This window comes from Anomalospiza imberbis, chromosome 2 (assembly GCF_031753505.1).
Source record: "Anomalospiza imberbis isolate Cuckoo-Finch-1a 21T00152 chromosome 2, ASM3175350v1, whole genome shotgun sequence".
Taxonomy (NCBI): Eukaryota; Metazoa; Chordata; class Aves; order Passeriformes; family Viduidae; genus Anomalospiza; species Anomalospiza imberbis.
The window spans coordinates 41,969,963-41,988,424 of NC_089682.1; the positions used below are offsets into that span (position 1 = coordinate 41,969,963).

At 39.1% G+C, this 18,462-nt stretch overlaps 1 protein-coding gene across 1 annotated transcript in view; it reads left to right on the forward strand.

Annotated features, from left to right (window-relative positions):
- CXADR (CXADR Ig-like cell adhesion molecule) overlaps positions 1 to 10,647 on the forward strand; it is a 32,857-nt gene extending 22,210 nt beyond the window's left edge. The window contains exon 8 of the mRNA XM_068180660.1: positions 10,061 to 10,647. Within this exon, the coding sequence (XP_068036761.1) occupies positions 10,061 to 10,102 (42 nt within the window). The 3' untranslated portion in view covers positions 10,103 to 10,647. The remainder of the gene's footprint in view (positions 1 to 10,060) is intronic.
- The last annotated feature ends 7,815 nt before the right edge of the window (positions 10,648 to 18,462 follow it).

An 18,462-nucleotide genomic window follows, 5' to 3' on the forward strand; every position in this document is an offset into this window, starting at 1 on the left:
TCTGATGAAAAATAGATGAGGAGACATGTTTTTGCATCCAATTATTGTGATAGAAGAGACTTCCAAGATGTTAATCATACACTGATTGTTTACCTTGAAACTAAGGCCTTTCTTAATGAAAAGGGTATAGTTCCTAAAAATACAAGTTGAGTGTAAGACTAAAGTGAATCACAGACAGAGAGAGAGAGCTATAAACCTAAGGAACCAGGCAGCAAACCTACTAAATTTGGTTCTAAGCTGTCTGTGGACCTATGTGCTTTTTGGTGGTTTGAGGTTTTTTTTTTTTTTAAATTAATCTTTTGTTTATTTTGGTTTGTTTTTGGTTTGGCCTGAGACCCTGTAACTTACAGTCAGTTAAGCCCTAGGACACTCAAACTCAGAAACCTGTCTCAGTAAAGCACACGGAGCAGAGTTTACACATGCTTGATGCTCTGTCAGCTTGCGCAAAATAATAAATGGGCAGAAGGACAGCCTGATGTGCCCTCAGAGCCTGGCTGTTGGGCTTAGCAGCCTTGACAGTGTCTGTCTATTTATGTAATTGCATGGAAAAATGAAAGAAATGGAATCTGACACAGTCCTTATATGAAATATAGAACCTCTGACTTGGGGTAAACTCTGCCTCAAGTTGCTATCATCATGCCTTTTTGGGTGGATGCAACACTACTAAGGAAACATAATACTACTACTTTAAATTGTTTCTTTTGTCGCTAGATTGTTCACTTACACTGGATTATGATTCTCAAAAGCAGCTATTATATTTTAACAATAATTTCTAGCTGTGTGGGAGATGCACTGGTTACATGTGAGGTGTCCGATGTGACAGAGAGCTCTGCTGACAGAACACTTTTAGGAAGTAATGGCAGCTGATATACCAGTTAGGAGGTGGCATTTTTAAAGTCTCATTTGGATTAAAAAAAAAGGGTGGGGGGGGAAGGGGAGGGAGGGCGGTACCATTGTGTAAATACTCTAAGTCAGCTCAAGAAACCTCTAGTTAATGTCATGACTGTAAACTTGCCTGTTGAGGACTACTATATATAGAAAGAAACCCCTCAATTTTGTGAATGGTGTGAATAAAGTGTTAGACTTGTAATACTGTAGAGGTTACGTAACACTTGTCCATACATTACAAGAGTTTTCATCAACTTTCTGCAGTGGGTATTTAAAGATACTTGTGTGAAACTTCCTTCCCTAAAAACAAATACTTCTTCCAAAACTGTGTGGTGCACAGAAATGCCTTGTTGGAGGGGTAAAACATGACTTCTGAAAGAAATGTACAATGCATACATCTTTCTCAGCTCTTGATAGTCTCATTCATATTAGATGTATGCTTCCTGTTTAATAGTGCAAGTAAGACTTCTGAATTGCAAGTTTTTATGTAATGCTGAATATTGTATATTCCTGGTTTCCATGACAGGCTTTTAGTTTTGTACTGAGCAGTGTATATATTCTGGATCACTCTAGGTCTTTGTTCAGTCTAAAGATATTATGCTATTTGTGTCACTTAAACCTTGTTTTATACACTTGATAGGTGCTTTTTGGGGCCCTTTGTTGAATAATCCCCCTAGCACTGAGGCATAGCTCAGCTGAAATCAGAGCAATAACAACTTCCTGAGATCCAAAATTTTACGATGTTACATTACATTTCTCATGCACAAAGCATGGACTTTGAACATTGATATGAATTTCAGTATGAGGTTTTATATTCACACTTTTGGGGGAATGGTATTTTAAAATACAAGTATTGTGAGTGAATTTGTAAAAAAACAAAATCCAAAATTTTAAAATGCTATAGTTCCATGACAGACTTGTGTACTTTTTGAAATAAAACTGTTGGAGAAAACAGTAGTCTGTCTTTATTTTGAAGCAGCACTTGTATATGTCTTCAGCTTTTTCTTTATGTAATTGGAAGTCAACTAATAAATATGGCTGTGTATACCATGCTGGCATGAATAATTTTATTTATTGCTTTTCCTCCCCACCCCCTTCCAAGGCAACTAAAACTTCAGATATTTTAATATATGCACTTTTAGGTCGGGTTTTTAATTGTAGGTGTAATTATTCTGAAATATAAGCCTGGAAAGGAACTTCAGATTAGATTTCATCCCTCTTTATTTTAGGTAGAACCAAAAATTCCTGAAACTGATTAATCTTTGTCTTTTAAAGTTCAAACAAGCAGGTTGACAGCACTCAAAAGCATGTTGATAAAATGCTTGGGGGTTTTATTTTTTTTGTGTTACTTTGCATCTCTTTCAATTTCGATGAAGCTGACTCAGGATACTCTGCACCACTTGGCCTTGCAAACAAACTGATTGTTGTCCTTGTAATTTTACCTGAGATTAATGTGATTTCTCCAGTGTCATCTTGGGTGGAGAGCCAAAGTCTGGCATGGGCTCTATTTGCATTAATGGCATGTATTAAGTTCATATAATTGGAGGCCTAATTAGCTTACGTTTGCTCATAATATATGCTGTTCATATGTTATAATGAATGCCTATCTTCATATATTAATGTGTTCTGGGCCAGGCCAGATGTTCCAGTGACTTCTTTGTGTATATAAAAACCCCAATATACATGTGCACAAGCATGTGAAGTTAAAAGGAGTCCTGATGGATAAACCTCTAGGAGTTTTTTTATTTCAAATTAAGAGTCATGCTTAAATACCAAAATAAACATAATAAAAATGGAAGTTTGGATTTTTCTCTATTTATAGAGTTCTGAGAAACCTTTCTTACACTCTTTTTAACATTCATGTCAAGACTTAGGAAGGGATGGAAGTGTTGAACTTAGGGTGGCAGTTTTGTCACAGATGGCTCTTGCATGCCTCAGCTGCTCCTCGGGTCTTTTATTTGGAGAATAGGTGACCGTGAACCAGAAGCTGAGAACTACCTCTAGCTTGTCTGTGGAATTCCAGCAAAACAGCTAGAACTTTCCTGAGTGTCCTGACAGAAAAGAGGGCACTCAGCACCTGGTAGCTCTGCAGAACCTCTGTGGTCCTTTATATGTGTATTAGACAATGCCTTGGATGAAGTGTCGTAAAGGTCTGGCTCTTTGTTTCTCTGAACATCTTGTCTGTGTCTTTTGAGCTTACTGTCTCTAATTTGTTTCCCTGATGTTGAGTTGTTTCAAAGCTCTGTGATAATACTGATAGGCAATTAATTGCTAGGCTCTTTTAAAGAGCAGATAATGACAGCAACTTAGCCTTGTTTCCTATCTCTAAAATTCATAGAATGGAATAGTTTGTCAAGAAAATAGCTAATTAAGTAGCAGAAGTAACAATAGGATGAAACAAAGCTATGAATGTTGCCTACCTTTCCAAATGTCAGCTTACTCTAAAATTACTTTTAGCTTGTGTATGACCGTAGGTGATTTCTCAAAACATGAAGACTTGCATCTTAATATAAAAATAATGTGTGTACTTGAGTTACAATGATTCTGTTGCTCTTCTTAATTTGCTTTAGGCTTTTTATGGAATGGTGCAGGCACAGCTACCAGGAGAAGAGTATGAACCTTTAATTTTATAAAATAACCACTCTGGCAGAAAACTGGCCTGGAGGATTCTGTTGTTGCTGGTTCTGACTTCTATTCAAAGTCAAGATTCTGGAAATAGGGAGCCTTTAAGTATCTTTTGATTTTTATATCATTGGAAATCAAAGTCAGTGTCACCCTCGTAAGTTGGTATTTTGAAGACTTCAACTTTCAGCTGTCGAAGCACTGGTCAGGTTGCTTTGGATATGCAAAATCAGTAGTATTTAGTGGCAGCAGCTGCTATTTGGGTCCTCATTTTTAGTGAAGTTTCTTTTGGTCAATGCTGTCTAGAGAAACAGATGAAGGACAATTGTAGCATATTATTTGGGAAACAAAGCAGTGCAATTCATACAGGAACTCTGCATGATGCCGGGGTTGAAGGATGGATAGAGGGAGGGAGGGAGGGGAACAGCTTTGTAAGGAAGTTGAGCTTGTTGATTACACAACTTGATTATGTAACAGTTTTAAAAAGTGGCAATATTAGAAGAGACATTACCAAAGATAAAATGATGTGCTTTCAGATGTTAATCTAATTTTTTCTTCGGGGAAAAACCTCTGGAGGCAGTGTGTCCGCTGGGAAGCGCAGGGAGCTGCGTGATGCCTTGACAGTTGTCCCACTTCCAGGGCTGGATGCTGTGGCTCTGGGGAGCTGCAGGCAGGGCAGAAGCCAAGTGGGTACAATACCTGAAGGTTATTGTACTCTCCTTCCCAGAGAATTTTTCCTAATTGCAAATTGGGGAGAGGAAAGCAGTGAGTGATCAGTCTCTGTGGAATGGGAATTGTGGAAGCATGTATGAGCTTTTCAACTTCTTGAAGCCTTTCCCTAGTCTGGTTTGTAGCAACGTCTGTTTTAGGGGTCTTTAGACAAAACATTTTTGCATTCAGAGTTGCCAGTTATGTAGCCAGCATACCTTCACTGCTTAAATGGCAGAGCCTTGTATCATCTATAATTTCTGCAGGTGATGACTCTGGTTATATTATTACTAACAGCACTGTATAAGGAAGCAGAAGAAAGTAGATTCTCCTGAACACTCCAAACAGGGCAAATGGTAACAGCTCAGCTTTTTGATGCTTTGAGCACAAACATCTCCAAAGGTTCAGTGGTCACTTGGGTGAATGGAATTTGCTATGAAGGAGTACTGAATCAGATGGTAAAGAGCTATAAAAGTTATTTAGTGCCATTAGTAAATAGCTTCCAATTATGAAAGGTTCTGTGTGAGTAGGAAAGCAACTTGAGCTTTTGTTTCTTGTGGCCAGTTACTGCTGTACAAGTGAAACAACACCTCTCTACAACTTGTGACTTGTCCCGGTCAGTGATTTGTAATTGAAACTATTATCCCATCAAGGGATCTGAATCTCCCTATTTTGTGTGACTTGGTAATATATTACCTGTGAGACTAATTGGGATTAGTCAGATTTCAAGGAAATTAAATTGTGCAGCAGAGCATTTGTTCCCAATGTTTAAGGGCTCTGATTGCAGTGCCAGCCACTCACAGATGACTCCTCAGGCAGCTGAGTGGGTGGTGTTTCAAAGAAACTATTTGCTGAAGTCAAAACACTTATGCTATGCCTTACTTAGCTTTAGATCAAGATAAAATTAATTTAGGATTTCTGTTTCCCAGTACAATAGCTCAGGTGGGAGGGAAGCCGATACCTTAGACTAGGAATAAAGGCAACTGATGGGAATACATAAAACTACTGAATTGTTTTGCCTGCTAAAGAAGGTGCCAATTCTAGGGCACAGCTGGTGGTTTGTGAAACATGTCAAAAAGCTTATGTTGTGGCTGCTAGCACTGCACCTCTCCAGATAAATAAAATGCCCTTCCACGTCACTTCCAATCCTGTAACTGTCAAGACCAGAAACCATACATCTAATCTGTAAAATACAAAATAAAGCTTGCAATTAGTTTATTTTTACATATTCTTCCCTCTTTCTTGTTGGTACATGAGAAAAATTCAGACTTACTAAAAGGACACAGCTTGAAATGAACTGTTTGGTCTTGCCCTGGTGTCGTCCTTGTACTCTGTAATTCAAAATGAAGTTCCTTAGGCATTGCAATATCTTTTGCTTCGGACCCAAGTTGTGGTTTGGGTGAGTGGTTTGGGTGACCTCTTTAAGTAACCTATTTAAATTTAATGACCTTGTATTCCTGTTTAAGATGAGAAAACTCACTGTTTAAAACACAGAACTTCAAAAAACAAAAAAATGCTGTGGATTCCCATATTGTCTCCAGCCCATTTGGAAAAAAAAAAATATGGCTAAATATAAGTGCTTTGTATGGAAACAGAGTAACAAATGTTGTGTTTGGGAGTTATGAGTGTCCCCCACAGCTGATGCTTTGGCAGCCTCTGTCCCCATCTCTCTGTGCCTAAATGTGACTGATTGTTTAGTGCTCTGCAGTGACTTTGTAAGAGTGTTTTCCAACAGAAAGCTGAGGAACCTTCTAAGGTGCCAGATGGCTATTTTCTTATTCTTTACTCAGGAAAGTAATTGAGGCGAGAAATCTGCATCAGTTAAACTTTTTTTTTTTTAATAAGTTCTAACAAAAAGTTCTAGAAATGTACAGTTGAGTTATGAATGTAGTTTTTGATAGGTTTTAACAGTTGTGATGAGAAACACTATATCATCTGTACACGCACTGTTGCTAGGATTGAAGTACATACTTCTACATCCCTTTTATTTAACAAAAAAATAGGTGCAACTATTGTCTAGTATGAAGCAGACCTTAGAGCTACTCATTAAAATGTCAATATTTTTCAGACTGAAGTTAAGGTCACCTATGATAGTTCTTCATTGCAGCTCATGTAAGGAAAAAAATCCTCAGCTCGATCATCAGTATGTCTGTGGTTTTCATTTAGCAGGAAGACAATGAAAATTTTGATTCTTGTGCAGATAACCTACAGCTGTGATCTTACTAGATTTGCATACTTGAAAGGCATCAAAGTTCTAGACAGCAATTTTTTGTTTTTAAAATCAAGGTTACGTTGCTACTTGAAGTATTTTAGGTGTATTATTTTAAGTATGATCTTTGCACATCTGAACTGGGTGGGCAGGCAGGAATCTCAACCAACCCATTAAAATCCTTTATTCCTAGATGAAAGGTCTGGAAGGAGGGTTACAGCCTTTATTCTCAACAGTCCCTTTTGTTGCCTATTAGAAATTAACATAATTTCCCTGCCCCTGGTGTTACCTGAGCGAGCTGGGATTCCAACTGACACTGACAATTGGGTTGTTACAGTCTACATGTGAATTTAATTCTGTCAACATCTCATGTCTGTGCCAACCACATGAGCTAGTTCATTTGCTGCTGGCTTTATGGTTTGTACATGGGGGGAAAATTGCTGAACATGCAAGGAGGTTGAGGACATCCTTAATGCCTGACACAGCATACAGAAGCTCACTCACTAGCAGTAAAAACAATAACAAAAGAATCCAAAGGCAGAGGACTCTGATTAAAAAGCTGGAGAATTAGGGTTGATGTCCTGGCACTGTCATGACTTAGCTGAGTGGTGTTTTCTTTTTAATTTACCTTTTATTTTCTATTGCCATTGACATATCCTCTTTGTTCATCATCTCTAATAGCTGTTAGAATGAAGCATTCTGTTGACTCCTTGTGACTTTTGGAACTAGGGTTTCCCATAGCACTGTCATTTTTTTTAAAGCCATCCTTGGCAAGTCTTTTCAGTCTTCACCAGATGTCCATCTAGTACTTCTTTCCCATTTCTTTCATAATCTTAGGAAATTTTGAAATAGATGTATTTAGAGACAGCTATCTTGATGAGACCATCTGCGGTTGTCGCTGTCCCCTGCTGCTTCCTGTTTTTTAATTCTGTCCTGACAGCAGTCACTCTTCCAGTACTTCTGCTGCTCCTTGAATATTTCAGGTTGTAGGAAAAATAATAGTTGAGCAGATCCCATTATGGGACTTCCTGAAAGTGAAAGATCCCCCAAAGCCATTGCCGATGCTAGGGGAAGTGTCCTTATCACTCCACTTGATACTCCCTCAGCACCTTTTCCCTGCTGCTCACTGCAGGTGTCTTAGAAGGTATTCTCAGAGTGAGATAATGGAAATACAGACTCCAGATGTTTTGAGTATTTTGCTTCACCATTACTGCCATTGGAGGTGCCTAACCCTGTGTGTGACAGGCTGAAATACAACCAGAGAGGTGGAAAGCTCCTTGGCATCACTGGCCCTGGCATTTGGTGTTTTAGACGCTTTGCTTACAGCTCCCCACTTACATAGGTGCCTGACTTTCCTCTTTCTATCACATGCTGCCTTTTTATTCCTGACTGTGGTATGGATTTCACTACTGGAGCAGGATAGAGTTTTAGGCAGGTTTTTCTTTTTTTCTGAGCATGGTATATTGCTTTTGTAGAGGGTCGTTCTGTCACTTTCTATCATATTTTCTGTTCCTAGCCAGCTTTCCTTGTCTCTGCTTTAGGCATTAGGCATTTTAAACTACATTTCATACAGTGTATTTCAAACTGGCCCCTGGTTTTCCAGATTAAACTTCATGGGGTTATGATTGCAAGTACCTGGGCAGACAGTAGTTTCTTATTAACTGATAGTTTTCCTTGCACGATCCAAAGAACTTAACACATCTTGTTTATACGTTACAACACTGGGGGTGGATGTTTTCAATTTTTTATTATTATTATTATTTATTTATTCTTTATCACAGCTGCACAAACAGCCTCTAGCTGCATGCTAAGGTTCACTTGCCAGACTTCATTCTTCTTTATTTTAATTTTTTTTTAATTGCTAGAGATTTGCTTGGATGAGAAGGAAAGTAAAAGAAAATCAAGACTGAAAGTATCAGGGCAGTGCAGCAAGAGAGAATAGATTATGTTTACCTTTCTAGCTCATTTAAGCATCAGATTTTAAAAAACATTTGCTTTTCCAAACAATAGGGGTATCAAGAACTATTCTCCTGTCCCAGCTCATCTCTGTGTGCCATGTAGCAGAATTTTCTCCATAAGCAGGGTATGCTAATTTTCTCTTGACTTGTTCATGAAATGGAGCAAAGAGGAGCTTAATGGAGAGACATCATTACATGACCCCCTGCTTGCACACCTGCTTTATGCCTGAGAAAAGCTGGATTTATACATGTTTTGGAGTGTAAGAGCACTGTTTCTTCAGGCTCCTCCAGTAGAATGTGTTAGGATGAATTACGTGTGGAGCAGTTAAACTTTATTAAGAAGGCATATCTTTGCTAATTATTAACTTGAGGACTATAAATGGAAGAGGTAGGAAAGAGAATCATTGTGCAATCCATGGTGCAAAGACAGGAATACAGAAAGGACACTTCTGGCCTCAGTGTTCAATCCCAAATAATGCACCTCTTAATATTCCCTACAACAATAATTATGTGAACAATAGCCAGAATGAAGTCCAGGGAACAGCAGGTTCTCAAACCAGGTGATAGCGTGAAATAGAAAGAAGCCAAAGGTCATGATTTCCAGCCAAACAGAACTTGGTGCTGCTTTGAGTTACTCTTCCAAGCAAAGTTTTGGGAAGGCGCTCAGTTCCTTTTACTGTCAGGTGCAACTAAAAGACTCCATTTGATGTGTAATTCTAATTGCAGTGTGACAGTGTGCAAGGAAGAAAGTGTGATGTTGCAGAAATAGCCTGAGTCAGTTGTTTTAATTACTGCTCTTATGGAGAAATTATTGTGTCATTGAGGCACGTCTTAAAAATCTGTGAGGATGGGTGTAATTATACAAAGGCCTCTAATAAGCTGAAATTCGGTAAGAAAATGAGATGTTTCCAGTAAACACAATACATCCGTGTACATTTGTGGATTATTAATTAGGAAGAGTTGTTTTCTGGTGTATTATCATGTTTGCAAAATTAATATTAGTGACTGTTGGCAGCATTTAGGTAAAGGCAGCATGTAGAAAGTGCATTTTTTAGCATGGAGATGTGGCAAAAATTATGAGTTAGCATTTTTCTTACAGTACCAGTCTTAGAATATGAACTCAAATAATATAGAGCTGATGGAGAACTGTAGCTGGAACAAAAAATTATTTTTTATTATCTTTGTACAAAACAATATCCCCAAAAAAGTCAATAACAGCAGTCAAGGAACTAGAACTGATTTCTAAAGAAACGGTGAAATGAGCAGGTGTGCAGGTTGGGATGAGGCACTTTGAGAAAACTGAGTGTTCATGGCAGTAAACAACAGAACAGTGTGCTTCTTTGACAATGCAAGTTATTGGTATGAAACTTAGGAAAGAGGCATTTAGTAGATTTTGACAAGTATTTAAAAGTGCAATGCAGTAGGTATGCACTGGTAAAACCATGAGATACTGAAAATTTCCTGTCAAGTTAAACTTACAGTTATTTGTAGCCCACTGATAAATGAAGTTCTAATTTGCTGCACCACTGCACTTTTTTCCTATCCGACACTAGTATAAACCTGAATGTGAATGACCACAAATTGGGTGATGATCTGAATAGTGCATTTAATTGCTGTATGCTACAGTATCTAGCCTCTTGTTGCTATAGATTAATGATATTCTTTCTTTTTGTAGTATGACATCGCACACAAGACTGGTGACATAACAGTGGTATAAACATGAAGAAACAGGCATCAGTTTTTGCATGACTTTCCAGTATGGTGAAACTGAAGTACATTATGAAATGAAGTGCTGGGTTTTTTTTTTTTACTTGATCTCACTTTAGATTCAAGATTTTTAAGTAGGTTGTATTCAGTTTTGTAAGTACCAAATTTTTTTCTTTTTCATATTTTCAATGCAAAGTTTACAAAGCCACTCCTGACATTTTTCTTACTACTTTTGTGTTTTGAAAAGTGTGCACCATCCTCTTCTCTGCTTCCCCCACCCCATTCCTGGAGATGAAAAAAATTGTGAAGTTAACACAATCAACTCAGGTAGCAGAAATATAGCCTTAAGCAGCGGGGTGTTAAAGAGATTGTAATGAAATAGAGTAGTTTTGGGTTTTCCTAACTTTCTGGTCTGCAGATTTCATAAGGAAGTGTGTCACCTATTGAATGCTGTAGTGATACCCATGAGAGCTGACAAACTGTGTGCAAAATGTGCTGTGTTTTGAGACTGTATATATTTTATAACAATAAAATATACTTGAATGTTACAGTTAACACATGCTTCAACATAATCTGTTAATGCAGGTGGTGTGGTAATTCCTGTCTGTGCACTTCCTTATTCCTCCTGCTCCCCAATTTACCATGAAGGAGTCCAGAGGGAAGAAGAGTATGCTCTTTAAACCAGGCTGGTTACGGGGTCCCTATTGCCTCCTGCACTGTGGAGACTTTGGGTACTGATTTCATAATGAAAATATTAATTTACTTAACCATGTAAGGATGAAACCACTGTAATCTGATCTAATGGACTGGAATTGACTGAATCAATTTTTGGAGCCTAGTAACCCGCTGGTACTTGGGCATTTTTGGTGTCTCATTTCCTGTCACAGTCCACATAAATCAGAGCACACTGAAGGACACACAGAATTTATGCAGTAACAGTGAGCATATGTAGACTCAAGCCTGACTTTACCTACATCTGTCTGTGCTCTTGAGAAATACTGGTGCTGGTTTCTAACTATTGTAAATACGTAGTTAATAATTTAACCATTAATCTAGGGGCATGTGTTATGCTGTGGTGTGAAGGCAACCAAATAATCCGTTGTGAAACTGGTGGTTATAATCTTGAAAAGTTATTAAATTAGTTTTGCTTCTGTTTTTGAGAGGAGCGCAGCTAATTCTAGAATAAGCTCAGATGCTGTCAAGCAAAAGTTCCATTTAATGAGTTTTGTCCCTGCACACGAACAGTCAAGAAAATCATCTAAGGAAACAGGAATAACTTCTTGAGAAAAATGGAAGTGTGTAGGGTTTCTAAATATCATAGGCTCAAGTAGCCAAATAAAAAACAAAAGGTTCCAAATCTAAGTTCAGCATTGTAATTACAGAAAAGATACTTTGCCTTTAAGAAGCAATTGTTTTTGTGCCAAAATATTTCATTCCTCATTCTCTCCTTTGACTCCACGCTGCCTAAACTTGTCTCTGAGTGAATCTGGCAAGTAATTAATCAGGGTAAAATTCCATTGGGATCAGTATGAAAGTTGCCTTGTCAAGGGGCAGCAACTGCCTGTTCTGTTTAGTGTATGTTCTGTAATGTAATGATTTGTAGACAGAATTTACCTTTTATGCTATGATGTGCTCCATGTAAGATGAGAAAGTGTCTTTTCCTGCCCTCAGTGATCATCTAAGTGCTTAATTGCTGGTGCTTAAGAAAAGTAGGAGAAGGTAGGACTAACTGTGCAAGCTTATAGTTTTGTTTAAAAAGTGAATTTTTTGGAACTTTTTTTTCTGCAGAAATATTTGCAAAGCTTGCTGCACTAAAATATGTTCTTAAAAGAATAAGTGAAATAAACTTTTTTGTACTTAAATTTCTATCCAAATTAATAGGTATATATTGTAAGTTAAAAAAAAAAAAAAAAATATATATATATATATATATATATATATATATATATATATATATATATATAAATTGCTGTCATTGAAGGTAAATATGTGTCAATTTTGCAAAGAAATTTGCATTTTTTCCCCCTCCAAGAAATTAGTAACTGTAAAACTTTCTTGTCATCTCTCTGAGGAGTCGCTTGGCTAATCCCCATCTTCTTACCAGATGTCCAGATACTGATTTTTTTGGAAAGTGCTTTGTGTTGAGTAGTTAGTCCAGAAGTCCACCCTGCCTGAGGTCACCAAGTACGGGCTGTTAACTTCATGTTGCTATGTTGTTATGGTGTAAGCAGGACACAAGTTTGAAAGCTTGTCTGATGCCACACAGAAACTCTAAAGATTTATCTTCACTCTGTGTGTCCTCTGCCACCTTCCTCAGGCTTGAAAGATGTGATGGTTAAGCCTGGGGGTTGTGCCTCTATAGATTATTGTGGCTGTTTAGGAGTGGCTGGAAATATCAGGGGAAAATTTTACTTGGTATAGGTTATTTTTTCAACCATTTATCATTTGTAATACATAGAACAGCTTGGTCAGCAGGTGGAAAACTCCCTGACTCTCGTTCCAACACTATTAAATGAAGAGAAGTACTGCATTTCACATACTTTACTTCTTGCCAGGGCTTGCTTATTACAGGAGAGTTTAAGCATGTGTTTGTTTGGTAGCTGTGTTCCTGTTCACACCCAAAAGAATCTCATGTGATGTTTTGCATGCTGGTCTGGACCTGGTGAGTCAGAAAGCCTGAATGTCACCAATACCAGCTGTATCTTTGCTGCAAAGAGATTAACTAGAAGAGCTTCCCCTCCATTGTTGCATAGGCCATTGTTCTACCAAAAGGGAGCTGTGAGATCGAGCTGCTCCTTCTCTCTGTTTAGTTCAGACCACTTCTGAAACAGCTCTGTTTCTCCCAAAGCCATTATAATTCCAGGTGTCTGAGGAGCAGTGCTGTGCTCAGCCATTCCCATGCTTCCTGGGATCTTCTCTGTGGTGGATAGGCCTTGCAGTCATTTGGAACTTTGGAAAAAGTGTGTTGTGACTGAGGTTGGTTCTGTGGGCTCAGACTGCCATGGTGGCATCTTGCACGCTCCTTACAGTATAAGGTGAGCCAGGCAGTTCACCAGGTGAACTGTCCCATGGTCAAGGGGGGATTGGGGGATTTGGATTCAAACAGTGCCCTGCAGGCAGTATGGCTGCAACAGGCTCAGAAGCTGTGCCAGTGCAAGGCAATTTCACATTGCTACAGCTGTATCCATGTCTGAAGTGGTATCATAAGTATTGGCATAAAGTGAAGAAGCCTCAAATTGTGACTCCAGCATGTGCATTTTGAATGGCAGCATTTGGCACACTGCAGAAAGATTTGGCCCAGTCTGTCTTGACTTTTCTTTCCTGGTCTTGGGCTCCCTCCTATCCTGTCAGCATAAGCACTGGTGCAGTTATTGTGAGCCACATCAGAGACACGATATGGTTTAAAATTGCTTACACATGGTGAAGCATAGTTTGAACTTGGGTACACTCATCATTCAGTTCAGGAGGCAACTGCTACTGGTGTTTGTGCTGACAACAGGGGAAGGAGGCAGTGTGAAAGTGGAAAGAAGGATCAAAGTACAAGAAAAAGGCAGACAACAAAGGACTTTCAGCAGTGGAGCTAAAAGGGCCCAAGGCACTCAACTACCCTGCTCTGCACAGGGATTGGCCCAGGCAAACTCCAGAGGATCTTTCCAGCTTCAGTGCTCTGTGATCCTGTAAAAAAGATGCATGTAGCCAAATTCTCTCTGCATTCAAAAAATGCTGATCCTCAGCTGTGGTGCTCAAAGCTACAGACTCCTCAGCTTTTGGCACTGGTGTTTCCAGGCACTTCTACCCTCCTACCACGTGCAGAAGCCCTTTATTCTGCGTAGGATGCACAGCTTGCATTGTATTGCATGTGCATCCCATTGCTGCCACACGTATGAGCCCTCCTGAGCGTTCATGGGTATGACAGCATGTTCCCAGGGCACCCTGCTCCAGTCAGTGCCAGGACAGAGCACGCTGGCAGCAGTTGCCACTTTCCTTTTATGACTTAAAGGAGATGGTAGTTGATAATGCTGATGTTGTCATCAACTATGAGCTTGCAAAAAATGTATGCAGTTATTTCATGTGACTCTGAAGTAATCCTGAGTCTCTCCCTAAGACATCTTGTGGAACATCCACGTGGGCAAACCACCTTTGGCATCAGCAGCTATACAGGTGGGTGACTGGCACTGCAGTTCCCTTGGCAGGCTCCAGCTCTCATGTGTTACTGACAAAATATAGATGGGTCAGACACAAACAAAGGGAAAGAACTTACTTCAATCTCTACTCCAATAGCATGTGGAAAGTAAAGAGGGAAATCATTATTTAAAAGGAAGCCACACAATCTTTCTCTATAACTCAATGCCACATTCAAAGATTGCTCATTAAAATCTGTAGGCTGGAGACCCAGCTCACTGGGTTTTAACAACACTGTTAACATAGCATAGCTGCAACTTTAGTGTCATACATTCCACTTCATTTCTATTCCTCACATGGCTTTCATTGTTTACAGGAAAATGGGATACAAAAATCTCAAGAAATTTATTTTGAATGGCTTGCTTTTGCAATACAGTGCAGGTTGCATTAACGCTCAGGAGGCAGCTAGACGTGAGCTGACACTGAATATGCAAAAAGATTTACAATGAGCTGTATGTACCATGTTTTTTATTAATAATTTGCCTGTTACAAAGTAAATGGCATTAACTACAATTATCACAACATAAGCCATGAAAGTTTGGGCTGACAAAAACATAATAATGGGATTACTGCTGTTTTCATTAACACTGGGTCACTTCTGCATTTTACCTTTTCTGAGTATCTAACTTGGCAATGTCTTCTCTCTGTCCTCACGACTGAGTCATAATTAATGCAATAAGAATTTGCTGTCCTTACAGAGAAATTGTGTTCCCTTCACAAATGTTTTTCTGACCTTTTTCCTCTTATCAGAAGTCAAACTTTTCCATAAACTCCAATAGTCCTACATCTGAGGTTAACAGAAAAGAAGGTGGAAATTCTAGTAAATCTTACGTCATGCGCTAACATGGAGATGAGGTGCATGGAAGCCTTGCAGGACTCCTCAAAGGAGTGAGTTGCTGAAACTGGGAAGGAGAGCACTCGCCAAATCCTAGCCTATGACAGACAAAAAGTTTCACACTTTCAAATCCATAATTCCATAATTTTTATACATTATTTTATAATTTAAATCAGGAACTAGGCATTTCTCTAAGAAGTGGTGTGTTTAGAAGTAGCTAGGCTAGTTTCAAACCTTAGAGCAAAATTTTAGACTATTATTTGTCTTTAACAGTGAGCATTGCCTGTCATAATCCCTCCACATGAAAAGCATTGGTCTGTAGCAGTTGTGCCCTGGATTAGCTTCAAGCACACAGTCCCAAACCTTGGACACCATGCCCTGTAGTGCTGGCTGCCATCCTGGGTGGTCCTAGTCCCAGGGGTGAACCAGCGCTGAGGGGGGACTTCTGTTCTCTGCCTCTCCCCCAGATCAAAATCTTGATCTTTTCTGAGAAGTTTGAATAGCCACAGAGTTCCAAGCTCTTGGCCTCTTGCCTTGGACCATGTGCTGCAGGAGGCTGGGGAGGTGGGTGGTTACTTTCCCAGGACATAGCAGATGTCCTACATTGTCAAGATTCTGTGGGTTCAATTTTGTTGTTTTTTTTTTTTTTCCCTCTTAAAGAGAGAGGAATCCTTTATTATCTCTCAGTGCTGTATTTCAGTGACCAGAGTTAGTATCTCATGGCTGTTTGTCATTCTAGGGCCTCTGCTTTGGCTTCAGTGCAATAAGCAAATGGGGATGGATTAAATGAGCTTGGGTAGGCTTTTACTGAGGTTAATTTGATGGGTGTGTGTGTATACAGCTTCTACTATGCCAGCAGAATGATCTGTCAGCAGAAAGGTAGGTAGGTAGGTAGGTAGGTAGGTAGGTAATACCTTCAGCTTTTCCATCTGGATACAGAAGAGGAAGAGATGCTGTTGGGAAGCACCTGGGCAGAGCAAAGGTGTGGTAAGCAACAAGTCTGTCTTGATGTCACAAGACACATTCCAGTGACTGTTGTGAAGATCTCTGCAGGAGCTGTCTGACCATTTCTGCTAAAGTTCCTTCTCTTGGCCTAGTTTGTATGCTAATGAGAAATGGAAATGCCAACAAAAAAAAAATCTGTATTTGTAATAGGAAGTATTTGTAGTAATGACAATCATTACACGTGATTTTCTACACTGCTGAAAAGAAGAGAAAATGGTAATAGTTTAGTCTTTCCTTAAAAAATTTGGAGACATGTAAGAAAGAAACTAGGAGACATCAGGTGGGTGCAGTGGGCTCCTCTTCAACCCAGATCCAGGGGACAGTGGTGGTATGGACCAGAAAGGCACCCTGGAGGGTTTTGAATGCCTTGTGATGTTGGAGTTTTCTACAAAAGTGAGGGTTTTCACCTTTCCCAGACTCCCTGTAAGAGTCTGGGAAAGACTACTACAGGCTACCTACAGACTACTGCTGTAAATGCATGGAAAACTCATGTTTTGCTTTTTTCACCTTGAGTAGCAGGATAATGGCTGACACAGCATGGAGCTTCAGAGGACCAAAGGGAAATTAGATTCAGAACCACTTTCCCTGCCTCCTAGGGGTCAGGATCCACTCAGGATCAACTCCACTGATCCTTTTAGTTGGAAAGAAAGCCTGACTGTTACTTGACCTAAGACAATGCTATTGCTATTCATAAAAGGCATTGCACACAAGTAAATTGTTATCCTATTGTATTACACTAAAAAGCCATATTTTGGCATGTCAGTGAGTTGCCTGGAGGAAGGAAATGCATGGACAAAGATGAAGGATGTGTCGTACGCTGAGAGCAGTGTCGGGTTCTCTTCAGAATGTTCTGGCTCGGCACTGCGCTTCCATGCAGAAGAATAAGGATTAGGTTTGTCCTGCTGTGAGGTGATTCATGTGTGGGGAATGTGCGTGCTCAGAAACAGTGAGATTTCAAGAGTGCATCACTGAAGAGAAGCTTGTAAAAGGAATCAGCAATAAAACAATAGCTGAGCAGGGAAAAATGTATTTAATAAAAGGAATTTACAGTTGAAATCTTAAGGAGTTAGGATTGCTTGTCTGACCATTTCTGCTAAAGTTCCTGCTCTTCATTCTATTTTTGAAATGTCTTCAGATATACTGTTTATTATTGGATTTTAGATGTCATATACATATATTACACATTTTATGTATATATATTTTTAAATTATGCACCCTCTGAGGTGTTTTTCCCAATTTGACTACATGACTTTGCTTTAATACCATGTTAATATTTACATAATACTAAAATAGGGCTGGATACTTAATGTAACAGCAACTAGATGTCAAGCTATTATTTCCTTTATCTAAAGTGTGAAGGATATGAGCTAATATATAACCAAATATAAGTGTTTCCAATCTTTGATATTATTCATGCTTTCCTAGAGATGTTAACATAACCCTGTAATTGGCATGAATTCTATCCAGCAATGAGCACTGTAGGAAATACACTTTATGTTTGTTACTTGTTTTTAAGGCACAGTAGAAATTCATAAGCTATAAGAAGCTATGCATTTGAATGTGGCTGATTTTCTCTCTGTAATATTAATGTATTCTGATGGGAGTAATATCAAGCTTAACATATTTCTCAACAGAGAGCTTTCTCTGAAAGATCTTCATTGAGATATAAGTACATAATTTCCAAACAGCATGTTATGTTGAACAGACACTTTCAGAAAATCTGCATTTGAATTCTCCCCTCCAGAAAAAAAAAAGAAAAAAAAAAAAGAAAAAAAAAGACAAAAAAAGAAAAGGAAAAAAAAAGAAACAGTTATTTAGCTTAGATTCCAGTTCTTGTCTTCATAGTGAACAACCGAGGCATGACAATATGGTTCTGATATACAAGCCCTGAAAAATAAGATTTATAAAGCAAAAACATAACTCAGACTGGGGTTGTCTTTAGCTTGTCAGTTTGACTTCTGTCTGAGCAGAAGAAAGGCTCGTGCCACTGGAGAACTGCTTGGAAAGAAACCCTGTGTGAAACTTCTTTAGGCCACTCACTTCAGTCCCCCGGCCAGGTAACTGCAGCACGCACTGCAGACCCAGTTGTGACTCCTGGTCAGGGGTACTGGGCTGGTAAGAACTGGTGTGTTGTGCTGCTGGAACAGTATGGCAAAAAGGCCTCGTCATCCTCACCACAGCCAACTGCTGCATGAGAGGCAGCCTCCCAAGCCTCATGGACCCTGCCGCTGCTTTCCTGCTGGCCACTTCCACTCTTTACCTTCCTGCCTTTCTCTTTTCTCTTTTTTTTTCTCTATTTTCCCTGTCAAGCAACTTCATTGCTAGAGCCAACATATGCTATAACTTAT